The 27,615-nt window shown below is 40.3% G+C and overlaps 1 protein-coding gene across 2 annotated transcripts in view; it reads right to left on the bottom strand.

Annotated features, from left to right (window-relative positions):
• LOC145998700 (serine/threonine-protein phosphatase 6 regulatory ankyrin repeat subunit A-like) overlaps positions 1–8,921 on the bottom strand; it is an 86,327-nt gene extending 77,406 nt beyond the window's left edge. For both annotated transcript variants that reach the window (XM_083135182.1, XM_083135183.1), the window contains exons 1-2: positions 8,506–8,921; positions 834–1,067 (exon numbers count right to left, since the gene is read on the bottom strand). In XM_083135182.1, the coding sequence (XP_082991308.1) occupies positions 834–1,067; positions 8,506–8,532 (261 nt within the window). In that variant the 5' untranslated portion in view covers positions 8,533–8,921. The remainder of the gene's footprint in view (positions 1–833; positions 1,068–8,505) is intronic.
• Between the last annotated feature and the right edge of the window lie 18,694 nt (positions 8,922–27,615).

Raw genomic sequence — 27,615 nt, 5'->3', positions numbered from 1 at the left:
AGAACACCGAAGCAACATCAAAAAACTTCCACCCTGAAAAGTCGGGACTAGCAGAACATTTAATCAACGAATGAAATAAAGCAACACAGAAGTCATAGCCAAAACTTCAAACTACTGGGACTGCATTAGCAAGGAAGCAATAGCCATTCATGAGGAAAAAGATAATCTTAATCCCGACATGGGGCTCAAACTGGACCCAGCTTGGTTAGCGTTAGTTAACCAGAAGCGTGCACCCAGCAGACACGCCATCCAATTGGTCTGTCATCTTCACCGGGATCCCCCTCCACGAACCTATATACACAGGGATGACGGTGAGAACTGCACTTCTACCTTGAAGATGAGAGTGACGTTAGCTCTCGAAAGCTTCGAATATTTACCACAACTCACCTGGTCGATAGCCCGAGAGAATCTATTTGTCAATATATACAGGTATTGTGTTGGTGCTATATCGCTGATATCATGATACGGAAAAAAATATAACACTATTAAGCCTTGTGTTCATGATAAACACAAACTCAATATGCTGACCAAAGCAGAATTTATTTTATTTAAAAAAATATAAACTAAACGTTATGGTTCAACCTTCTAGCAAGGTCTTCATCAGACTCTGTACCAAGTACAACCTTTTTTGTACCTTATTTCATTTGTACTTGGTACAGAGTCTGATGAAGACCTTGCTAGAAGGTTGAACCATAATGTTTAGTTTATATTTTTTAAAAAATAAATTCAGCAGACGGAAAAAATATTGTATCATATCGTGTGATGATATTTTATTGACGATATATGGCGATAACAAATTTCCGATATCGGCCATGAATATTCCAATCACTCACCCCACTTCCACTACAGCAGGCCCTGTGTAGAGGTGTCAACCACTTGTTGTCTTTGGTGTTAACTCGCGCACCACACTTTATTAGTTCTTCAGCAATTCTATAATCTCCACGAAAAGCAGCTGCATGAAGAGGGCTGCGTTTTTCTGCATCCTGAATGTTGATATCTTCCTTCTGAGCTAGCAGCAACTGAACCTCCTCAACATCACCCATAAATATGGCTTGCACCAGAGGTGGCTGCAACAAATAAAAACATAATACTGTTAACACTCAATATAAAGTATATTCAAGTTACTGCCTACTTTAAGTGTTCTTACTTAAACGTACCCATTTATCATGAGAAATTCATGATGCAAGGAACAGTGATGGTTAAATGGCTGGATCTGGTACACTTCTGTTCACAAAAAGTGGCACACTTATTTGAGTTGAAGTCCAGCTTCGTGGCCGGAAGTACAGCCGAATTAAGTGTTCGGCAAACAGCAGTGTTGCTTACTATCAATCAATTCAACCATATGCAGATAATTTTGTTTCTCAGAAAAGGGCTAACAGAAAGATTGCAGCGTAAATATTAATTAACTATAATTTCCATGTCTAGAATCAAAGTAATGTAAATGTGAAATATTCCTGAAATCTATTTTAACCTTTTGCCGCACAAGCATCTTGAACGAGATACCCAAAAGTAACCCTCACGGAACCAAGCGTCTCGATCGAGATGCTGTGTCAATGTCGTGGTTTTTACGTTATAACTTTTCTATTTTTGGCTAGAATTTCGATTTTATTTTTTTATATTGTTTCTAACACATGTATTTAACAGAAATGGTTTTTTGCATTTTTTTTGTCTTCATGAAAATGGAGGGGAAAGGCGGGAAAAGGGACTTCTCTTTTGCGTCTCTTTTCAAGGTCAATTTTTTGCTGTCAAAGGAAGACCGGCTTTGTTGTTCTAAAGCAATGCTTTTCACTCCCTCCTGCTAAGTGCATTCGAAGGAAGCTTGTTTATCAGTATCCGATGTAAATGAAAGTTTTCCGTGAGGGCGCAAGCAGGGGGTGGGGGAGGGGGAGGGGGAAAACTGGTTGTTGAATCTGCGTTGTGAGAATGGAATTTCGAAGCACGCTGAAGGAAACCTTTGTTTTTTTTTTAGCACACAAGTGTCCAGAAGTGTCAACAGGGGGTTACCCAGCATTGTCTAAAAATAGAATTTCAAGCAGCTGCAAGAATTGGCGCTCATTTTTCACTACGTTGTAGCTTTTCGTCCGTGAATGTTGTGTGTAGGTGTCATTTTGTGCCCAAGTGCAAGGACATTTTTTGGGTGAAGTGACAATTTTTTTAAATAATTTTTGGGGTATTTTCTCCCTTCCCCCTCCATATATATTCCAAATTTGCATAAATTTTGCATTTTGATATTTTTTTCGGGGGTGGGGGGGGTGGGAGGAAACACCATTTTTTTTAAGAAAAGTATTTTGGGGGGGATTTCCCCCTTTCCCCCTCCATATGTACGCCGAATGTGCATAAATTATATATCGTCTGAATCTGCGATTCATTCTGCGTACAACGGTATATCTTTCATATCTCTAGGGCATTTAGTTTCTGAGCTATAGTCATTTCAATGTAACTCTGCATTTTGAAGCTTGAATCACTGGCGTGCCCACCATTCCTTTTGGGGGTACAACTCAAGTTACATTGGTCATATGATAATAATGCAAATATTTTTGTGTTCCTTACATGTCAGCGATAATTTCTATGTGCATTTTGAACTTTTCATATCCTTTTCTTCGGGGGGCGGGGGGGGGGAGAAACCCCATTTTTTTAAAAAAAGTATTTTCAGGGGATTTACCCCCCTTTCCCCCTCCATATATACGCCGAATGTGCATAAATTATATATCTTCTGAATCTGTGATTCATTCTGCGTACAACGGTATATCGTTCATATCTCCAGGGCAAATAGTCTCCGAGCTAAAGTCATTTCAAGGTACTGCTGCATTTTGAAGCTTGAATCAGTGGCATCCCGACCATTCCTTTTGGGGGTACAACTCAAGTTACATTGGTCATATGATAATAATGCAAATATTTTTGTGTTCCTTACATGTCAGCGATAATTTCTAGGTGCATTTTGAACTATTCATATCCTTTTTTCGGGGAGCGGGGGTGAGAAACCCCATTTTAAAAAATAAAAAAAAATCAGGGGATTTCCCCCTTTCCCCCTCCATATGTGCACCAAATGTGCATAAATTATATATCATCTGAATCTGTGATTCATTCTGCGTACAACGGTATATCGTTCATATCTCCAGGGCAAATAGTCAATGAGCTAAAGTCATTTCAAGGTACCGCTGCATTTTGAAGCTTGAATCAGTGGCGTGCCGACAATTCCTTTTGGGGGCATAACTCAAGTTACATTGGTCATATGATAATAATGCAAATATCTTTGTGTTCCTTACATGTTAGCGATCATTTCCATGTGCATGTCGACACTGTCATATACTTTTTGCTTGAGGGGAGGGTGGGGGAACAAATTTTTTTTCCTGAAATTTTGGAATTTTGAGAGTTAGTCCCCTCCCCCCCGCCACATATACGCCGAATTTGCAAAAATTTCATATAGTCTGAATCTCTGGTTCATTCTGCGTACAACGGTATATCACTCATCTCTCTAGGGCAATTAGCCTCCGATCTACACTCATTTATTTGAAACACTGCAGTTTGCTCAAAATCCGCTCGGGACTGAGAGGCTTACACGTGAAAAAGGCCTTTGGCGGCAAAAGGTTAAGTGTTCTTACTTAAATGTACCCATTTATCATGAGAAATTCATGATGCATGATGGTTAAATGGCTGGATCTGGTACACTTTTGTTCACAAAAAGTGGCACACTTATTTGATTTGAAGTCCAGCTTCGTGGCCGGAAGTACAGCCGAATTAAGAGTTCGGCAAGCAGCAGTGTTGCTTACTATCAATCAATTCAACCATATGCACATAATATTGTGTCTCAGAAAAGGGCTAACAGAAAGATTGCAGTGTAAATATTAATTATCTGGAATTTCCATGTCTACAATCAAAGTAATGTAAATGTGAAATATTCCTGAAATCTATTTTAAAGAGAAACTAGTTTTTGACGTTCGTGACAAAATAGTTATCACAATTTCGTTAGAATGCGAGGGCCCCAGGTTCGAATTTGGCCTGATCATGGTTTTTCTTTTTTAGTCTCTCTTCATCGTCGCGAGTAGCCGAAAATGGAAGAAAAGAAACACTAAATAACGAAAAGGAAAAATGCAATAAGAATAAGCGAGACAGATATAGTGTTGTTCCAATTCCTGAAAATGATGCAAAAAAAAATCTTTCGGAAATAGTGTTATCCTAGTCCAGGAGAAGGCTTGAGGAATAAATAAACTCCTTCCCCATACACTTTGGCAAACAGATTTGCAAAGTTGGCACTGAATATGCGATGGGAAACATAATAGAAATCCTAAAGGAAGAAGAGTTTATGTCACAGCCAGGGGGTCACATGAGAGGAGGTATCCCCCCCCCCCAACATCAGTCATCCAGGCTATTAAAAACAAGTCAATGGTTGTCCTCTCATTTAATTAACAGTAAATGGAATTTTTGTAAAATAAAAATTGTCGGGCTTTACTTTTTTTACACATGCACGTTTGTTTCGTAATGGAGCACAAAAGTAGAATTGTCACTCTCGTAAAATTCTTACTGAATGAATGAATGCCTCCATAGATTCCAGAATAATGACTCTTCATTTTGAAATAAATAGTTTAAAATAATATACTTTCCATTAGGGATGGGACCGATTAATCGGTACTCTATCGGTATCAGCCAATATAGGCATATCGATGTATCGGTTTATCGGTAAAATTACCGATTATTTTACCGATCCGATATATCGATAAATATCTTATAATTTAGTGCAAAATTCTGCCATTTTGTTGTAATTTTTATGGATAATCTCCATGCCCTTATTTCTAAAAAAAGTAAATGTCTAAATATTCAACTTCTTTTGTACTGCGGTCACCTCGAAACACACATTTATTAAGTAGATCAATTAACATTTCAGGTTCTTCAAGGACCATTTCTAATTTTATATCGGATCGGTAGAATATCGGTTATCGGTATCGGAAAATTTTATATCGGTACTTTATCGGTATCGGCCAAAATTTCATATCGGCCCATCCCTACTTTCCATTATATTGCGACAATGTTTGCAGATTTCAGAGATATGTGGAATACACCCTCGCCTACTTCCCAGATGACAGTAAAGGAAGAATGCCTTGTCGATGATACCGTGCGTCCATTTCGATCTGCAGCCGAGAGATCGGGAGAAACGTGGCGGGCGGCGCTGACGGAGATGCCGACATTTGAGGCCTGTAATGCCCGCTTATTTTTGTGGACATCTTGCAAAACGAGCACTAACCTGTGTTATAACACGCAAAAGTTCTTCTGTAATTCTTCCAAGTTCCACCCTTATATACACAAATAAATACGCTTTAGAAATTATATTAAGAGCCACAGATAATACTCTGTAAAACATTTTAATCATAGTTTTGACCAGTAACGTCCTGCTTAAGTTTATATCCTTGAAAGAGTTTTGTGTCGATGGGGATCGTTTGGAGGTTTCGAATGTGCAACACTGTATCAAGATTACGCTGAAGACGAACCGTTAAAAGCTAATGGTGTTCGTGAGCTTCCTTGCAATCCAAAATTTCCTAGCTCAAGTTTTTTGTTCCTTCGCGACTACAGAGCTGTGAATATAGTGGCAGGCAGATGTAAACCAAGAGCGTGTTAATTTCGTACTGTGCGTAAGAGTGTTATTCTTGGTTACTTGCCGTTACTTGTTTGTGTTATTGCAGTGTGTATGTGTGTTGTGTCAGTCAGACGATTGGAATGCCAGCCGCAAGGTTCACGTTAGAACAAAGAATTTTTATGTATGACACTTACGTGAAAACAGACTCGTGTCGAGACGTGTGTAGGTGGACATCACTTTGAACAACTCTTATAACACAGGTTAGTGCTAGTTTTGCAATATTTATATAAATGTCTGCATATGTCCATAAAAATATGCGGGCATTACAGGCCGCAAATGTCGGCACCTCCGTCAGCGCCGCCCGCCACGTTTCTCCCGATCTCTCGGCTGCAGATCGAAATGGACGCACGGTATATGTTGATGCTTACATAAGATACTTTTTGGGATGCCATTCACACATTATTTTCCCGATACATTACACTTTTCGAAACTCCAAACAGTGCTAATTACTTCTGGCAAGTTTCAAATTTACTTTCACGGTATCGCACTATTCTGCGATTCTTCGTCTTTCTCCTATGAAATTTACAAAAATCGTGGTAAAAATGTACTATTCCACAAACACATGTAACTTCTTTGTTTCGTCACTTTTAACATTCGTACTTACTTCGCGGAACATTCTTAAAGGTATATTCACATTTTTTTGATGAAAGTAATGTACAGTTTTCACATTACGAGTACTTCTTTATTGCCGTTGTTTAGTTTCCGTAAGAAACATTACAGCGCATACACCTTCGCAGATCATCGCACGTCGTGCTTGTGTTTCGTCGATGCAGTGTTTCCAACCCACTCCACCCAAAAATACCTACGTAGCCCCACAAACCACTGACGCATAGCCCCACAAACCATTTCCGGTAAAGTTTAAAAATTGGTTTAGAAAAAAAAGCGTACCTTACACACCATTCTCGCATAGCCCCAAGGACCATTGACACATAGACCAACGAACCATTGACACACAGCCAAACAAACCATTTGCGGAAACGTACCTTCTTCATTCTAGTTTTTGGACTTTTAACCACTGTTATTTTTTTAAAGATATTTACATACGTTTCGGATGCTGAATCTGCCTCAGTCATCAGGGTAGCATGTAGTCTGATAGATCACATAAATGGTTGCCTAGGAGGATTATTCCTGGTGGCCTAGGCTCCACCGTGTCTGTCGGTCACAAGGACCTCTATATACAAAGAATTGCCAGGTAAGTTTATCAGTGGCCAAGGCTGCACTTTGTCAAACCACGTCAAGGTCACGATCAAGGCTTCGTGTGGCACCGTTAGGTTTCCACCTTGATCTCCGGGGACTGGACCATCCCAGACTGCATGTTGACGTAAAGCGGGGTTGGTGTGGAATGTGTATGAATAGTCTATAGAGACTACGCGTGAGATCTTATGTGTGTGGAGGGATAGTGTCCGAATTGTGTACTCTGGTCCCGTTGTTGTTTGTGATTTTTGTACAATTTGTTCACTGTTTTTTAGTGTTTATGTTGTGTTCTGTGGGTAAATGTATGACATGTGGATGCGTTCGTGTAGTGCTGCCATCTATTGTTTTTTTAAAAAGTTTCTGACTTATGGTGTCCATATTGGTCTGATCTCTAGGCTGGGTTGGCTGTTCTTGTTGTCATATGCAATGCTTTCTTGAATTTTCTGCTGTAGCCATTTTCTTCCCTGTTTATTATCTGTGTTTTATCCCATTGTATTCTGTGGCTGTTTTCCCAGCCGTGGGTCGCTAGTTTGGATCCTTGTGACCGACAGACGTGGTGGAGCCTAGGCCACCAAGAAAAATCCTCCTAGGCAACCATTTATGTGATCTATTAGACTACACGCTACCCTGAAGATGGAGGCAGATTCAGCCTCCGAAACGTAGGTAAATATCTTTAAAAAAATAACAGTGGTTAAAAGTCCAAAAACTAGAATGAATAAATCACCACTGATTAGCTACATAGTACCTTCTTTAGTTACAAAAATATGTGTTTGGAAACACTGACCGTCATTGACTGTGATTACGTCATCACACACAGGCAACATCCGGCTGGAAGGAAATGGATGCAACAGCTTTCGTGCATCACACATTTATATCGAAAAATAGATGATTTACCGGCAAAATTCAATGAACGATGCGAGAAAACACTTCCCCGAACTTCCACAACTATAAAGAAACTGCATTCGGTAAATAATTTCTCCAGTAAATTTGAAGAAATCCGTTTTCCGGATATAAGAAATTTACCAACTAAATTTTAACTATGCTTGCCTAACCTAACCTTGCCGGAAATGATTCGTGGGGTTATGTGTGAATGGTTTTTGGGGCTAACCATCAATGGTTTGTGGGGCTACCAGTTTTTCAAGTACCCAATTACAAAATCCAGTGGATCTTCCACACCCGGTATGAATTTCACCACTCATCCACAACACGTCATCTTTTCGGAAAACAATGCCGTGGTTGGAAACCCTGCAATCGACAAAATACAAGCACGATGCGCGATAATCTACGGAGGTGTACGCTCCAAAGGCTATTGTGCGTCGGAGAATTATTTTCAACAAAAATAATGAATTTCCGCTATGATACATTCCCACATGACAGAAAACACCTTCCAGATGTTAGACAATGCTACAGGAACTTATTACCGTAAGTAGTTTCTTGTGTAAAAATGAAGAAATCTGTTTGTGGAATAGTAAATCAGTACCAAAATCATCAAACATACTGGCCCTGCATGTAAAAAAAAAGTTTCGATGTCCCTGATGTACATTCTACATAAAATATAGATGTCCCACCTTTTCAACATGCTATGTCCAAAGATTTCATCGAACTGTTGTATTAAATTTCTTTGGGCAAGCATTCTTTCACACAAAAAGCATAGTGTTACAGGGAAAACGCCTAATACTTACCTCATCTAGTAGTTGTTGGATGACCATTTTCACGATCTGCCACGATCAACAGCAGGTAAATGCCGTTGCTTGCAAATTGTCTTACGTCTTCCGCTTTTTAGACATGAATGTAGTTAGGTTCGTTTTTCACTACAATTATCTTCTTCACAAAACTGAATTAAAAACAAAACTAAATGCCACTGAAAATGACGCACCATGCTTCCGCTCATTGTTTCACTACATATTTTAAATGAACTGCCGAGTTCGTTTTTTCACAGTGGAAATCTAGAATAAAATTTACGAGCTGGGAAAAACACAACATCATACTTTACTATTCATTTTTGAAGAGTAGACCACAATATGTGACCATACATAATTAAAATATGTATATCAAACAGCATTACAAGTACATTTCGCGGCCATTTATATCAGTGATACCATCCCCCTTTACATTAAACAAAATACTAACGATACAAAGTTCTTACTGTTTATATAGTGTTTCAGCAATAGATGTGCTCCCTGTGAATTTTAATAAGGCATGGTGCCACAGACAAAGTTGATAGGGTACTGTTGCGCTTACTTATCTTTTTAATATTTATTTTTCTTCCTATTTGTTATCCAAAAATTCAGTAGGAGAGTAAGACAATGATACAGAAATGAAATGTGCAAAATATCTAAGCGGAAACACCACGCGGTGGCCTAGTGACAGTGGCGCAGGAACGTTTTTCATTTGGGGGGTTACAAAATTCAGCCTCCCATATATATATATATATATTTATATGTCCAATCAAGTGTCGCAATAATAATAATTAGGATAATTATATTTAATTACATTAATATATTAATTAATTAAATATGTACATTAATTAATATTGTATTGTTATTATTACATGAATAGGTAAAATATAGTAAATTAATAGAAATATAACAGCAAGTATTCATTATCTAGCGTACGTGTAGTTAAGATCGCCAAGATTTGCACAAAAACAACTGCCCTGGCAAGGAATTTAATGTCAGATAGAAAAAGAATTGAATATTTATTGAATAACAAAAAAGGAGTTACATCCAATTAACGAAAAGTGAAGTTGCTGATCAATATTTTATGGATATTATCATTAGTACTGTGCATAAATATTTGGAACCCTTCAAAGCCGTATGAGCAAAATTCCTTGCCTTCCAATATGTTCAGCGGAGAAAACCATCGAGTACGCAGGGTGCAGCAGAAATAACTCCCGGATTTTATTCAGTGAATAACAAAGCAACGATAGATGTTATGCAAAATTTTATTTCACAATTGGAAAGAACAAGGATTACCATTTTGTTTCCCATATGTACCGAGACTTTATCTTTATATCTTTATACAATTTATGACAGATGTGTACCACATCCAATGCCTTTTAGAAGCCATGTATTTCGTATTTTCTCAGACATCTATAGGGTGTTGTATTAAAAAAGAAAAAAATGAGTTCAGATGGTTCCCAATCAACTCGTAAGAAGTCTAACTTTGAAATATTTGTGAAAAATTTGACAAATTATTTATTTGTAATATAATTAACTGTACCTAATGACGCTCTTCAAGTACTGAAAGTAATATCATTCGGTACATTTACAAAACCGAAATCCTTCAGCTCTCAGAAGTAGCAAGGAAAGCCACAGGCTCAAAAGTTAATTCTTTCTTTTCAATTTTTGGTGGACAATGTGAAGAGCCGGCCAAGGTTTATTTTCGTATGTAGTGGTATTAAATGCAGATACATGCGTGTGTTTTAGGATGACATGTCAATTTCTCGTTCATGTGAAAATGTAAACTTTAATGTAAGCAGAAGCATGTGCGCGTCACAGTTAAAGATTTTCGCATCTACAAAGAAAATCCAAAACACATTCCCACCTCGCCGGACTCCGTGGCGGAGGGATTAGCATAGCGCGCTATCACGCCTGAGGTCCCAGGTTCGAATCCTGGCCTGCCCATGGGTGTTATTTTTCAGTGTCCATCAATTTCATCATATCATCATCACTCATCCTCATCTTCGCGATTAGCCAAAAGTGGCAGAAATGCGAAATAAAATAAACGAAATCAATCAAATATTCCCATCTTACTCCCAGAGACCTTGTAAATCCAATCCAAAATCTACCAATAGAACCTGCAGTGAGTCTCATTTATCTCGTGCATTCATCTGACTAATGTAATTTTCTTACAATTTGACTTTAGAGTTTAACATAAAATGGCGTTGTGTTTGTGTTGCATTCGATATCACAATTAGATTTTAAGCAAAGTATACCTAATACATAGGTAAAAAAATAGTCCCCCCTCTGATAAAATCGTAAATTGCACCCTGTTTCAATGTCTAGGAAAGATTTCATTTCACCTAGGAATGATATTGCGATGCGATGAGTCAAGACTTATCACAGCCTCATCTCCTGTGTGGTGAGGTCCTTCTCGTTCTTGTTTGTGCTTATTTTTCTTTCGGTTTCCACTCTGAAGTTATGAAAACTTATTCCAAATTCACGTCATTCATCTTAATATATAGGTTTAAGTATAGTTTTCCCAACACCCTCTTACAAATTTATGAAAAATATGGGTGAGGTACAAGAGTGCATTGTAACCCCCCCCCCCCAAGTTGGTCTGTCGTGTCTCGTCTCATTCGTGTAAGTGTTCCGTTTCGGAAAATTCCATTATAAATATTCAAAAGAAAATGGGGTCAGTCATATACTCTTCTGATGAAGATTTGTATCTTATCTTCGAATCGACGCGACCACTGCTTTAGAAATGTGTAGACCCCCCCCCCCCCCTTACGCAAAGCAGCAATCGTATGCAGCGTAATTGTCTGAGAGTCAATCTGATTCCATCGTTCCACACACATTTTAAACAATTAAACAATTTTCATCTCCTTAAAGAGGTTTCCAAGAACTTAGGTCAATGAACTAACTAGTAGCAAGCACAATGTAGTATAATAAGTTTACAATTAAATGTTTTGAATTTCTGTGGTAAGGACTATAATGCTTAAAATTTATAAACAATAATACATTTTTTTATTGGGCGAATTGATAATAGGTAATTTTAACAGTAGCACCTTCCGTCTGCTGTCAAATTACCAAAGGGGGGTACAGGGGGTACAACTCGATTTACGGATTTAGAGGGGTACAGTACCCCCCCTTCAAAAATTTGCGGGGGTACAATGTACCCCTGTACCCCCCGTTCCTGCGCCACTGCCTAGTGATAACGTCACCGCATGGTAATGGGCGCGTTCCGAAAGTCATAACGAAACGAACGAATCGAACGAAAGTAACTGGGCTCGTGAACCTGGTGAAACCAGTTATTTTACAGACTTATGGGACGCTCTAGACGAAAGCGCAGGCGCAGCGTTTTGTTTATAAAAGATTTCCGCATGGCGTCCAGCGGAAGGCATTTCTTTCTGGCAGAAATAAACTCTACTGCGGATACTGTTACTCATTTTAATCACATTGTAAGAACAGTTGAGGCACACTCATCTTGTGCATGTTGCTTCATATCGCTCTCTGTTAAAATTATAATACAATTCCCGAACTAGTGCAGTTTGAAGCCATCATGCACCCGCGGTGTCTGCAGGCAGCAGACGATTCTCACCGAACAAACCAGCCTCCTGGCCCGTGAGTTTGGTGAATCTCGTTCTTGCACGAGACGCACGGAATGCGACTTTTGGGACAGCATAATGAACCTCACGAAAGGCACGGATGCACTTATGGAACGGCCAGTTGCCATAACTCGTTTAACGCGTTAAACTCGTGCGACTTTCGGAACGGGCCCAATGCTAATCGAGGGTGGGGATACCATAGAATAGTTAGGTTATAGAAGGGGAAGCTACATTTAAACCTCGCTGCGCTTGGAAATTGCAGTTCTATCGGTGGTCAATGGATGCCGCGGTCGTCTTAATGGGGGTTATTCCTGAGTAAACAAAAAATAATCGATCAGACAATTCGATTATAGATGGCGCAGAAAGAACTTCCGGTTTGGGCAATGGACATTTCCACTTTGACATGAAAAACGTTTTAAATCCATTCATTTTACAGATAATGACACAAACATGAGATGTGCAAAATATCTCGGCGATATTTGTTTCGATTCTCGAGAAACACGCCTTCAAACACCGCTGAAATTCACCTACTATGTCACGGATTTGAAAACGTCCTCTCCACAGACAGGAGGTCCTCTGACGTCATCCCTTAGAAATGCGTGAAGGCGGGGCTTCTGCTCGTCCCGTCAACTTAGCATGAGCCGCGGAAGCGACAGAAAATTAACTTGTTACTGTGTAAAACAAGTATTATCTTACAACTTCCAGTGCAAAAATCTGTGCTCCATTTCTTGGAGATGAATTATGCCCTAGCAGTATAGTAGTATTTACTATAATTCAGCCACTCGGTAGAGGGTTCTCCCATTAGGGTGACAAAGCAAACCTTGTAACAGTCAATGGCTGAACACGTGAACAGCCTTGTTCATTGCGAATACATAGGTTAGTTCTGACTGGCAAGAACTTAATGTTATAGGAATGCCTTTTCTGGAATTACAGTTATTTTCGTAATTAATATTTTCTTCACAAATTTTAAGATAATACTTTTAGAACACATTGGTTTACACGCCAATTTCTGCAATATAAGAGGTGATACGGTATAAAAAGGTACGGCGAGTTTTTAAATTTCCTGCAGTAAATGACAGTTTTCTTCAGTTAATATATATATTGCAAATTTTTTTATTTAGCCTACTTTTACGTCGCTTTTCCGTTCACTTTGTTTAACCGCAACGATGAGAACGCATGGTTAATTTATTATGTATCATCTCTAACCAGGGTTGGCATGTTTAAAACAAAAGTGTTTAAAACACTTTGTTTTAAACGTTTAAAACACACGGCTTTGTTTTTTTTACAAATGTTTTAAACGTTTAAAACAATGTGTTTTAAACATGTTTTTTTTACAAGTGTTTATAGTGCAGAAGGCATTAGAAAGATCGCTTCGCGGGCTTACAGGAGACAACAATATGGGGGTGTGTCTGCGAGAACCAATCAGGTCCGCGAATGAGCGAGCCCGGTTGTCACAGCTAACTCGCTGCACCCTTCTGGAAGGGTGAATGACCTCTGCCTCTTGCTACCTCGGCCTGTTTGTTCGGCTGAGGAGCAGACGACACGAGAGTATCGGCAATAGTGTGCGAGCGACGTCTGCTGTTAGCCCGCGAAACGCTCTTTCTAAGGCCTTCTGCACTATAAAACACATTTTGGTTGTATATATTTTGTAGTCTGTGATAATTTTTTTGTTAGGCAACCCTGCTTTTCATTGAATGTGTCAATTAATCCGTGCTTTGCAGGTCTCACTTATCGCACAACACTTGAGCAACCTTTTGTTCTGACGTCACGAGAGAAAGCTTTTTAATTTTAGGCTAATTGCCTATGTTGTTAGGTTGGGCAGGCTAGCTATGTATGCACAAGGTAGCAAAATTGTTGTGCGACAAGAAAGACCCGCGCTTTACTGTAGAAATCGAAACCTCTCAGTTTCTTGTTTCGTATCGTCCTGTAAGTTTGAGACTGGTGGAAGCTGGAAATGGAAACTAATATCTGAATACACAATGCGTGATTTTGATCATGACGTGATTTTTTTTTCTTTTGCGATACGATTCATTGGTCTGTATAACTGAATGAAGCGCAGATGCTTACTTTTGGTAACATAATTTTGTACTTTGAAAGATAAATTGATCTGGAGAATCTATTATGACACTGCAGGTTGTTTTCTGATATATAAACTGTTCAGGCAGCATGAAATATTTCACCGTGATTTTTTTCAGGACGAGGATAGTAATTCTATAATATTTAGTTTCTTGAAATTTAGATGAATATAAATCATAACCTACTTTAGTAGTGGCGGAAAAGGTGGGGCTATTACCCACAACTTTTGTCCCTGCAGTAGACGTGTGCGGGATCCCGAAAAGTCGGGACCGGGATCGGGAAAGAAAATTTCCGTCCCGATCCCGACTTCCGGAAATGACTTCCCGACTTTTTGGGATCCCAAGCAGTCTGAAAATTCCGAATGGTCATTTTAAAACGTCGTCAATTCTAGACGTTCTCTGCATTGTGGTTTTGTATCAGAAGTGCAAAAAAAAGCACTTAACCCTTTCACCCCCAGACAGAGAAACGTGAAAACCCTCTACATCCCAGGTTCTAATGTAAAATCTTCAATAATAAAATCATTTAATATTGCATGACAAATATTGCCTGAATCTTCATCCCAATTAATATTGTATTTATTTGAACTTTGTAGGAAGTTCAGTGATAACCATAATTTGTTTTTGTTTTTATATACTGTGTTATGTAATAGTACATAAGGAAATAACAATACATAATAAACATTATATGTAATATATATTGTATTATATATTGCGTTGTTATTCACTCGCAGCTACACATTTTGTAAATATTACATTGTTATATGGATATGCATAATATAATACATATAATACATAAACAAATACATATTAGTATACATAAACGAAGTACAGAGTAGTACATCAAGTCCAGATGAAAACTTCCTACTCATTCTTGTCCATTCTCTAATTATTTGTTTTTTTTTTTAACTTTGTGAAATGTTCAGTGATAACGATAATATGATTTTTATAATTAATTTTTAAATTTATATACTGCGTTATATAATAGTACATAGTGTAATAATAATATGTAATAAAAAAAAATATATAACACATAAAAGAAATACATTGCATTACATATTGTGTCTTTATTCACTTGTAGATACAAATTACCCGGTGGAGGCACAAGTGGTTCGGATCCCACTTTAAACTGTTGGTCCAGTCCCGATTAGCCTTACTGTGCATAATGTGGACTTAAAACAACAAATCAAATCAAATCAGGAGACGAACTATTCTTCTGTCCCATCTCATTTCGAAAACATTCACTTGTCCCATCTCCTTTTATGAGACGGGACGGAACATGCCTCGTCTCCTGAGCAACACTAACATTAACAATAGAAGTATCCCCCTAGGTGTCCCCAAACTCTCGAGCAAACATCCTCCCATGTAACAATTTCCAGTTCAATGAAATGTCACTCACAAGGAAACAGTCATGCCCAGGTCGAGAGTCAAACCTGGAACATGCGACTTCCTCAGATAAATCATGAATTTTGTGTATAATAATTACAACGCCAGTTCATTCCTGGTAATTCTGAATCTGCAGTTTGGTTTGCATATATAAGCAGGTTAATATTTACTTTTCGAGGGCTGTACCGTAGAAACGAGGAGTCAAAATAATAATAATAATAAAAAAATATATTAAGAAAGGTTTTTTTTGTATTTATAATGATAAGCCTCTGCATACGTTGTTAATTCTATATTTTTCTAGACTTGAGACGAGAACGAGAATTGAACTCCCAAACCGAGACGGATGTTTATAAATTAAGACGAGACTGTCAATGAGACATTTACAAATAAACACGAGACAGACATTTACAACTCTCAACGAGAACGAGACCAAGGCTGCCATGTCTCGTCTAGATAGGATCATTAGTGTTGAAGTTGTGAACCAACCAATTAATGCGTTCGGGGTAACGAGATGAGGCGGCTTTTTTCGCAGTACAAAATTCAAAATAATTATATCGTACCATTTCAGTATGGGATATTGTTATATACATGGGCGGATAAATAGTTCACGGGGGCGAGGGATGGATCAACTTTTGGGACCAGACAAAGTTGTGTGTTTGGAGTCACGAAGTATTGATACTTTTCTGTTCATCTTGTGTCACTACGTTTTTAAGAACCAAATTTCTTTAATATGATTCGAGTGGGAAAAAATAACTGATTTGATAGTCTCAATGCAGTTTCTTATCGCAGAAATTCCGAAACTATCAGGAAATTGCAGATATTGGTCTGCAGTCCCATCTGGTGGGTGGAATTACGAAATTTCCTTCCCATCCGTATCCCGTCATATGAGTCTCTAATTTAAGAGAATGAAGTAAGTCCGAAGGAATTTTTTATGAACAAGCGGATAGAACAAGGATAGTGTTGCCCACGGGACGAGACGGGACATGCTTTTAAAAATTCGAGACGAGACGAGATTGATCATGTGTCCCGAGACAAACGAATATTTTCGAGACGAGACAGCATTTCACAGCATTTCCACGAGACGAGACAGGCCAAAGTCTCGTCTCGTGGGCAACACTAAACAAGGAAACTGGTAATTTTAGTGAACCAAAAAAAGAGGGTGGTTGGACCCGTTGAATCACCCTTAAATACGCCCACGGTTTTACACATTATTTCCTTGAAATAATTATACATAAACTAAGTATAGATATGTACTGTGCAACTAATGTAATCTTCTCAGTGTATTTTCTCTTATCTGCACAAAAATATTTGATCATAATTTGCGCAACAGAAATGGAACACAAACTGAAATTGCTTTATGGAAAAGAAAGTTAAATAGGCTTTATAAATAAAGTGAAGAATGTGAAAATTCCTATTTTGCACTACATAGGTTACGGTAAATATCGATAAATAGAAGTTTAAAAAATATTTTTGAGTGTCTGGTCAGCAACCAATTTTATAAGCAATATTTTTCGCATGGCCTGAGAACACACAATCAGCTGAACCCTTTCATTTATCTTGCACGTGAGCAGCACGGACATTTCATAGAAGAATGATCATTACAAAGCATAGCTTTCCTTTCTCCTATCGCTCCTTTATTTAAATCGGTACAGATTTGTAAAACTGCTGCACGTGTTCGCTCACCGTGGGCTTGGGCTACCCATCCGGAACTGGACGCTCGAACCAGACGACAAACGTGCTCTCCCTAAGGAGTGACGTAGTAACATGGCGGCGGCGTGTTTTCAACGCAACGCTAGCCTCGCAACTTTTGAAGTATCTTTTTTGCCTTAAACTGGACGCAGAGAAACGCGAGAACTTGCAGGGGTCATTTTTCAAGGGAGTGGTTTTTAAAATTGCTGTAAAAAAAATTGAGTGGAAATGTCCATTTTCCAATGTAAACAAGTGAGTTCAGATCGTCACCGAACTTATTTTCTTATAAAAGATCGCAAACAAAATGGATCACTTGAAATTTTTGAGTGATATGGAGGAACAAAGGTACCTAGAAAAGACCCTTTGGATGAAGATTTACGGAAAAATAGTAGTCTTTTCCAACACAATTTTGATCTTCTACCAACAGTTTCGTGTTAAGACTTCTGCAGGTTGAAATAAAGCTTAAATAAATTATAAGCATACTTCAATTTTACAACAGTAGAATGTATGGTATAAGTTTCGACATTGTGTAATCAAACCATAGAATTCTATGATCAAACACAGCCCCTTTAAGTTTAGATTAGTTTTATCATATGGCATAGAGAGAGCGTCGTCAGAAATTTTTGTAGGGGTTAAAAGCCAGTAATAAATGTAGAATAGTAGAAATAATAATCATCATAATAATAATAATTACAACTGTTATACAATAAATAATTACTAAACTAATGAAATAACCTAATTTTATACGAAATTTATTATTATTTATTTATTAATGCTATTCGAGTGCATATCCAGCACAACAGTTACAGTATTGAAATACACAGTTATTGTATTTTATTATTAACTTTTGCAAGTGTCGTTCAAGAAAAGGGCTTCCCCGATGGCGCAGTGGCAGCGTTGTTGCCTTGTTATCAAGGGTCCCAGGTTCGATACCCGGTGGAGGCACAAGTGGTTCAGATCCCAATTTAAACTGTAGGTTCAGTCCCGATTAGCCTTACTGTGCATAAAGTGGACTTAAAACAACAAATCAATCAATCAATCGTTCAAGAAAAGACTTTATTTTACTAATAAAGTTTACATTGATCACATTAAATTATAAAGTTATTATTTATGAGTAGGGGTAAAAAGACAGTTCACCAACAGAAAGTGGCGCGTTTTTTGCAACCTTAACGGAAAATATCGTAAGGCAAACGTGAAAGTGGCGCGCTTGCAGTGTTGCCAGCCCACCCCAACAAAATTTCACCATGTGATCTTTACAGGCGAAGCTAACCTACAAATTGGAGTTGGCAACACTGACTAGTTGCTTCTCAGCGTCTTGGAAAACGTCTTAAGACAAATATCTTAATCTTTAAGAAAGTCGACTTCCGGTTTGTTAATCCTGGCTTCTAGAGGCTAATCTACAAATAGGAGTTGACGGCGAAATATATTGTAACCTTCTAAGATGATAAGTATGAGGTAAGATGAAGAAGAGTTGGTGATGCTAACTGGCAATAGTGGTGGTGGTGCAGTGTTAATATCCCCCCTCCTCCTCTTTTTTTCTAGAATACTGATCTGTTGCAAGAGTAGAGGCACTTAGCCGGTTCTGCAACCTTACGTGAGGTTCAGTGTTGCCAACCCTCCATAAGAAAATTTCACCATGTGATCTTTTACAGGCGAAGCTAACCTACAAATAGGAGTTGGCAACATTGACTAGTTGCTTCTCAGCGTCTTGGAAAACGTCTTAAGACAAATATCTTAATCTTTAAGAAAGTCGACTTCCGGTTTGTCAATTCCGGTCTGTCAAGAAAATTTTCTTGAGACAAATATCTTAAGACGTTTTGCAAGACATTGATTTTCTTGGCTCCTAATTGAGCTAGGATGATGATTTTAGGTTTGTTAGATAGGATTCGACGAGAACTATTCGACTGGCAAATAAAATCGATTCTACCCCCACTCCCTCTATATTTTCTACCATATTGATCTATTGCATGCTAACCAAACCTCTTGGGAGGCAGGGGGCTATTGTAACGCTACGTATGTATGTATGTAATGCGATTTGTAGTAAGAGGGGGCCAAAATTTTAACCTTACGACTAGAAATGTTTCTATAAAATAACCATGCCTATGAACCTGTTTGGCTTCAGGAAGCAAGCTATGGAAGTGCCCGTCCAGCCTACGTCGTCGTCGAGCTTCAACGAACTTCTGCCTTCCATGCTATCTAATCTTAACGGTCTGTTAATTATACACTTGAATAGCATCCTCAACCCAGTATGACGAGGATGTGGGCAAAACCTTCTATGTATTCAACAACAACTTAAATTATTACCGGTTCCCCATCTCTGGCAAACTTAAGTTGGACATGAATCACGAGAACGAAGGGGAGGCCAAGGTTTCCTCAGGCAAGAACATCTATCGCATCAAGCACGATAGGATGGACAGTACCACTACGTACGATGTGTCTGCTGGCGATCGCCTGTACGTGGAGCTCTTGGACGACTACGACAAACTCATCCCTCTTTTCATAGAAATAAAAATCACCTACCCTATAATAAATAACCACAGTGGCAACAATGCCTAACGATATTTTCGGTCACACCAAGCGCGACGACCACGGCGACGAGCTTCTCATGCTTGACGTCAGGGTCAAGAAGTTGCGAAGCGACCTGCAGGCCCTGCAGTCCACGGTCAACTCCAGCCTCCAGTCAGAGATAGCTAGAGGCGAATACTTTTGATATTGTGTTTTCTGATTAGTTAAAAAATACTTAATGTGATGACTCATATCTTCTGATTGCACAAGTTATTTCGTAATGTGATGACTCATATCTTGTGATTGCGCAACAAATTATGACGTAATATGATGACTCATATCTAACGTGGTCTCTTCTGATTGGTGGAAAAATACGTCATACTTAACGTGGTCTCTTCTGATTGGAAGAAAAATACGTCATAAATAAACCGAGGTTATATAAGGGGGGCCAGAGCAGTCAGTCACAGTCTGCGAGAGCAGCTTGAAGAGTACGGACGTTCTGTCGCAGTGTTCCTTGTAGATTTGCCTTACATGGTGATATTTTCTGTTTGATTTTTAAAAATTGTATACACCGTGCAGTGTAGTTGAGTTTTTGTGAGACTGATTGAAGAGTAGTTATTTTTCTTGTAGTGCTTTTTTTGGGGTATCTATTTGTACAACACTCAGTACCTAATTGTACAATACTCTGTACCTAATTGTACTGCACTTTATACCTAATTGTACAACATTTTGTACCTAATTGTACAACAGTACGTGTGGATTCGACATCTAAAAAAATCATAGATCAGCATATCTACATATATAAATAAACACACCCCAAAAAAATATGCGTCCTACGAAGATTTGTATTACATGTAAGAAAAATATTTCCAATGCTCATTATGCACGACATAGTCGTACCTGTGTGCCTGGAAAGCATTTAACAGCAACCGAATTGTGTCCTAAGTGTAACAAACACTTTACAATTGCACATGTCAAAAAGCATATGCCTAATTGCAAGGGTACAGGAGACCCTGTGCTGCGACCATCGACCTCGGTGAAAAGGAAGGCTGAAGCAGATTTTTTTAACATATAACCATCTGCCAAACGCGTCAAGTGGGCAACAAAAGCAAGCCGGTTTGCTTCTGATCATATATTAGAGGATTTTGATTTTACCTCAGATAGCTTATGCGATGTACGTAGCTTCCTAGAGAGTGTGCGACCCAAGATAATTTCTATCTTAAGTGATGTACTGGCTTTAAACTCTACTAAATTTTATGCATCGCTGGGATGCCAGTACAAAACCCCATCTGATGAGGAATACAGCTTTCACCATAATACCAAGGCAAAAATATTGCACTTGGCAGATGTTGCCAACCTCGAGAGTATCTACGACAAATTCTTGGAGGAGCTGGTTGCCAAACAGGAAGAACATCAGGCTGAAGGCTCGGGTGGTTCGTTGTGTGGTACTCCGCATAAACTTAAATTGAGCCTTAACAAGTTTTGTTCCACTGTCTGGGTCTAGTTATGTTCCACTGCCGGCAATAACTGCAGTCAAGAAGGCTGTTCTAAACATCCAGAAAGCGATTCAAAATGTTTTCTTTGGTCGGTGCTAGCAGCGCTGCATCGTATCCACTGGAAAAATCATCCGCATCGTGTTACCCACTACATGCCCTACGAATCAGAATTAGAAAATGCGATGGCTGGGATTACCTACCCAGTTCAGTTGTCGGACATAAACAAATTCGAGACCCGTGTACACAACTTACTAAACCTGCAACTAGCTATCAATGTTTACGGCCTTACTAAGAACACAAACATCGTACACCCTATTCGAGTGAGCAACATGGAAGGTGAAGCTGTACAAGAAATCAATTTGTTACTTATCAAGAACGAGACTTGCCATCATTACACGGTTATTCGCTCTCTCTCCCGGTTAGTTTCAGGTAAGAAAAAAAAACAAGCATGATGGTTGCATAGAAGTCTGTCGCAGGTGCTTGTCCACGTTCGATAATCAAAAAACACAAGATTACCAACACATTCAAGATCCCGACATTGCTGCCCAGAAGCTTGCACACCACATGCGCTATTGTAACGACAACAGGCCTGGGGTTGCAGTCTTACCCGAGCCTGGTACTGTGGAGCAATTTCGGGCGCATAGTGCTATGGGAGAGCACCCTGCTATTATCATTGCAGATTTAGAGGCCTTCCTTGAACCGCTGTCCACCTGTAAACCCAACCCAGAAGTTTCTTCTACCACGCCTTGTCAAATTCACAAGGTCTCCAGTTTTGCCTATGTTGTGGTGCGACGAAATCAAATAATTGCCCCTGAGCCATATGCATATCGCGGTCCCGATGCAGCCAAACATTTTCTGGAGAGGATGATTGTAGAAGTGAACGAGATACGAGAAGTATTGTTAGATCCTATAGCTATGCGAGACTTAACTCCCGAAGAAAAGCGTAAACACGAAGAGGCTACACACTGTCCAGTTTGTAACGAAAAATTTATTGATACTAGGAAAAAAAAGAAGAAAGTTCGACACCACGATCACTTCACCGGAAACTATATTGATTCTTGGTGTAACGGGTGCAACCTGAAGGCTAAGGACCCGCGCTTCGTCCCCGTATTCTTCCATAACGGCTCCGGGTACGATTTTCACCACCTTATCAGGCATCTCGGATACGACTATGCGCGCATTAATATTGTTGCACAAAATGAGGAGCACTACATTGCCATCTCTAAATGGGTGCAAGGCATAGAACTTCGGTTTCTCGATTCCCTGAGGTTTCTCCAGGCAGGCCTCGATGCTCTTGCTGGGATGCTCAACAACAATCAACTAATTATTACCTCAGCCAATTTCCCAAACTTGGATGCTAGTCTCTTCAGGTGTAAGGGGGTCTACCCCTACGAGTATGTCAGCGACCCTTCCAAGTTCGAGGAGGAGTCGTTGCCTCCCCAGGCTAAGTTTCACAGCCGGCTGCGAGGTTCGGGCATCAGCGATGAAGAATATCAGCATGCTCAGTCCATGTGGCTCAAGCTGGGTTGTCGAAATTTTGGTGAATACCACGATGCCTACTTAAAACGTGATGTAACACTCCTCGCAGACGTCTTTCAAGCGTTTCGCGCAAATGCAATGCAAATCTACAAGCTGGACCCTGCATACTTCTACGGTCTCCCCGGGCTGGCATGGTCGGCCATGCTTCTTCTAACAAAAGTCAAGCTCGAGCTTATTTCCAATGTGGACATGATGCTTTTTGTGGAAAAGCTTGTTCGGGGTGGCATGGTCCAGGTGTCACAACGGTACGCTCGCGCCAACAACCAACACATGTCGACCGGGTACGACCCTTCTCAACCATCCAGCTACATCATGTACACGGATGCTAATAATCTTTACGGGCACTCTATGGTGCAAAAACTTCCATTTGGAGGATTTGAGTGGGCTGATCCTTCTAAATTCGACGTAGAAGGTTTCGACGACTCGGAACGAGGCTTCTTTGTCGAGGTGGACCTCGAGTTTTCCAAGAAGCTGCAGGATGTGTTCTGCGACCTCCCACCAGCATCGGAATTCAAGTGCCCACCTGCGTCGAAGCAGAAAAAACTCATAATGGATTTCGAACCCGAAAAGCGTTACGGGTTGCACTACCGAAATCTTCGGTGGTTGATGCAACGAGGGGTCACGATTACAGCAATTCACCGAGTCCTCACTTTCACTCATTCAAATTGGCTGAAGCCATACATCGACCTCAATACTAAACATCGCACTGCTGCTACCTCGGAACTTGATCGCAAATTTTTTAAGGACATGAATAATATAATATTTGGTAAAACCATGGATAACACGCGAAATCGCGAAGACATAAGGTTGCTTAATAGCGTCGACCGTTGTCCCAAACTTGTTGCAAGCCCACTGTTTAAATCTCGAACAATCTACAACGAACAGCTCGCTTTGGTACACATGAATCGTTGTGAGGTAAAACTCAACAAACCAGTCTATGTTGGTGCCACAGTGTTAGAGTTAAGCAAGCTGCAAATGTTCGAGATATATTATGATATACTACGCTTGCACTATGGTACCAACAACATCAACCTTCTCTACACAGATACGGACAGTCTGGTATATCACGCCCACACTGCTAACGCATATAAAGATATCACCACGATTCCAGCCCTTGTTCGACACGTCGAGCTATCCCCAACCAAATCGATATGATATCCTGGCTCGAAACAAAAAAGTGTCTGGCAAACTAAAGGATGAAAAAGATGGGGATATTATATTAGAGTTTGCTGGTCTTCGTGCCAAAGCATATGCAATTCGAGCTGAGAGTTCTGTGACCAAAAAAGCTAAAGGCATAGGCAAGCAGGTGGTTCAGAGAAAACTCAAGTTTGAAGACTACGTCGAGTGCCTCGAAACCAAAAACCCGATTCTGCGAGAAGAGTATCGCATCCAGAGTGTTAGACATATACTTACAACCAACACCGTCAGGAAAATTGCTCTGGATGCACGAGACGACAAGAGATGCGTTCTCGAATGTGGGATTCATAGCTTGCCGTGGGCTCACTATCGCCTGAAAACAGGCACAACTTGCTCTGTGTGCCCAAAATAAAAAGAGAAATTTGATTTACTAGTGTTGTTTTTTGCCCTCGAATACAAAACGATGGGGTGGAGGTGGGATATTTTTTTCAAAATATTAATTTCACAGTTTTTTTTAAATACATACTATATATTCAATCAACAGAATTTTTTGTTGACCTACACAAAAGCATACAAAAAATTAACAATATCTGTAAATATATAGTATGTATATTTTTTTAACGGAACTAACTCCCGCCGTGTCCTACGGGGCGAAAATTTGGGGCATGTGCAGAGCCAAAGGGGAAGTTCCTTTGCGCGCTCAAGCATGGTTTTTTTTATTTCTTGTTATTTCCTATGCATATTTAAAACTGCTCTGTTACTCGCTCGTTCATGACATCATACACAAAAGTTTTCTCTGCAGTAAGGATGACGCTGCACAGGGTGTTGGCAGGCAAGGCGTCGTGGAACTCACAGACAATCTTGATGTTGGTGCGATCGTTAACAACCACCTGCTTTCTTTTCGATGTGTTAATGATGAACATGGGTCTGCGAGCTATGAACTCATTGGGGTTGTAGTACACGTCCACGTTGTCGGAGGTCACCCTCTTGTAAGCTGTGTATGCCTCGTACAGTTTGAGGTAGTCGTCGTTTGCAATGTTCAGGTTGTAGTTCTCACGCGGGAATATCTCGTTCCTGCCATTTTTGAGGTAGATGTTTTTGTTCTTGCAATTGTCGAACTGGCTCGAATTTTTTTCTTGGTTGTTGTCCTCCCCCGTCTGGAAGAGCACGACCACAAACTCTGGCATATCGTACCGGATGCTGTTAAACTGTGTGGTCACGTCAAATTCAAAATGGTTGCCCGAAGCAGGTTTCTGCACGCATTGGTAACCGTAAAATTGAATAGGTACTTGGGGATTCTTCAAAATGTCTGCTTTGTACTTGAGAGTGTAGTTAGTTTCGTATTCCACTACGGGCATGCGCAGCTCCATGGACTGGATGATGCACTTGGCAGGATCAGGTAGTGTGTTGGGAACTGCCGAACCGTCTGCACTCAAGGTGCTGTAACGCATCAGCGCATTGTTGTCGTTTGCGCTTCTGCGAGAAGTGACGCGCAAACCAGCCTTCCACATAATCTCTGTGAAGTCTGAGAAGAAGCCAGGAAGCAGGCGCATGGGAAACAGTACTGTGTGACTTTGAGTTTTGATTTTTGTACCTGCTTCGAATCCACCTGCCTGGTAGTATGCTGCATCGGTCTTGGAGAGTTTCAGTGTTCCCACAGCTGTAGAAGTAATCCCGGGGTAGTCAACCCTATCCATGACGGTGCCATGCTTTCTAACTTCCACCTGCGAGAATAAGTACGGCACAAAATTATCTACGAGTCTTAGGTTTGCGTTGGTGGGGAATGCTTCGCCATTGTCTCTCTTCACTACATCAAACTTGATATACAAATCGGCTCTGTGAGGGTGAATGAATCCATCCCCGACGTCCACGTCGTATTCTATCTCTCGATTCGCTTCGTTGAGTTTGGCAAACGTGCGACGATTGGGAAGGAAGGACTGCAACTCGTAACTTTCGATTTGCTCCATGATGGTTATTTATTATATGTTAATCTCCACGACGGCAGTGGTCGTGGTTCCTGCAAAATCAACCACCTCTCCCTTCTCGTTGGTAATTGCCAATTCTATGTTGTCTATGCGATTACGAGATACAGGTATATCGGTGGGGAGGGTGTGTAGATAATTGGCTCCATGAACTCAGAGTTTGGTTTGAACGTAGCGATAATACCTGTAACGTTGGAAGCGGCTCCGGCGCCCACCCAGCGTCGAATAACATGGGTACCTGGGGGAAACCCTGGGGGGTAAAGGCGGTCAGGGGCGTGATGCTGATCACATCACCCCCACTCACGACCGGATCAAGAAAGTGTGGGGCGTTACCCCCACACCCCCTATACGCCTTCATGGCGTGGTGCTATGCACAGGGGAACACTTTTTTTTTAATACCTGTCTGCTTGTGACTCCCTGGGATGCCGTCCGAGGATTTGGTGATCATACCTTCTGCCACATTGCAATGTATGTTCAGTCTCGATGGCTAGAAATTTAGGAATGTTAGCACCGATGTGCTTGATGCCAGGTTCGAGCTTTGTGTTGTTCTCGAATCCCAAAAGTTCTCCGATGGTACCCAGGTCTACGGTGTCTGTGGCAGACACCAGTTCCACCCTGTGAGTTACAGAATTTTGCGACAGCAGTACACTTCTTGGCAATTGAGCCTGCAAGGTAGACAGGTTGTACTAGCCAGGGGTGATGCTGATTTTTTCGCTGCCAATTTTGATGGTATTGTTGTGTACCGTCACGTTAGGTATCAGGTACATGCTGTAGAATGCACGAAGAGCAATAGATTTAGGATAGATGATATCGTCATGCAATGTGAGTTTCAGAAGCGAAGTCTCGCTTGTGAGATGGAATACTCCCATAGTGCTTTAGGTGCCACAATGCTTTCTGGAAATCCTCGATCGTTGGGTTATTTAATTGCGAGAGGAAGACAAGCATGGAAACGCAGAGATGGCCACAGTTCACATCGCTGAAACCCTGAATGCGTTCGTCATTGTAGTAGAGGTTGGCAACACTGAGATACTTTACCAACCCAGCAGGTGGCGTGCCTCCGAATGAATCGAAAACAAATGCTTTGTTGTTGGCTTTGAGGTAGCATATCCAATGTGTACCTGGATTTTCGTAACTGTCCAGGTTAACCACACCACACTCTTCTTTCTTTACAATAGAGGGTAGAGAATCAGACATGAAAACGCCCCTGAAGTGCTTGACCCCCAACGATTCGATCAAAGATTCAATATCGAAGTTGGACAGGGGCTCTTCTTTTTTTTTAACTTTTTCAAAGCTTCGAGGTTGTTCTTTCGCTTTTTGGTCACACGTTTCCCCTTCTTTTCCATAGCCAGATTGTGGCGTTTCTGCTCTTCCAGCTCGGCCTTGTTCTTTTTTGCATCGATGACGGTCTTGCCAATAGCGGCGCTGCCTCCTGCCAAGCTGCCAACAGCGCCCAATGCTGCCAAGATAGCCGGGATGCTGAATATGAAACCTCCAGTCTTCTGCTGCTTTCGCGAACCTTGTAACCTCCTCAACTGAGGAATGCTAAGCAGCAATTTCATTCCATGACCTTTTGCCAAGCAGGAATGTTTCTTCTCGCGCTGCTTTTTGGTAAGCAATCCATCAAGAGCTCCGAGAGACTTGAGGTTTGCGTAAGGTATTTGGTAAACGACGCCTTTGGGTTTCATGGTGATAGTATGTTATTTATATAAAGGTAAAG

Source organism: Lepisma saccharinum, chromosome 14, assembly GCF_977018435.1.
Source record: "Lepisma saccharinum chromosome 14, izLepSacc3.1, whole genome shotgun sequence".
NCBI lineage: Eukaryota > Metazoa > Arthropoda > Insecta > Zygentoma > Lepismatidae > Lepisma > Lepisma saccharinum.
Note: the sequence above shows the minus strand (reverse complement) of the source record. Positions and strands in the feature narration are given on the sequence as shown.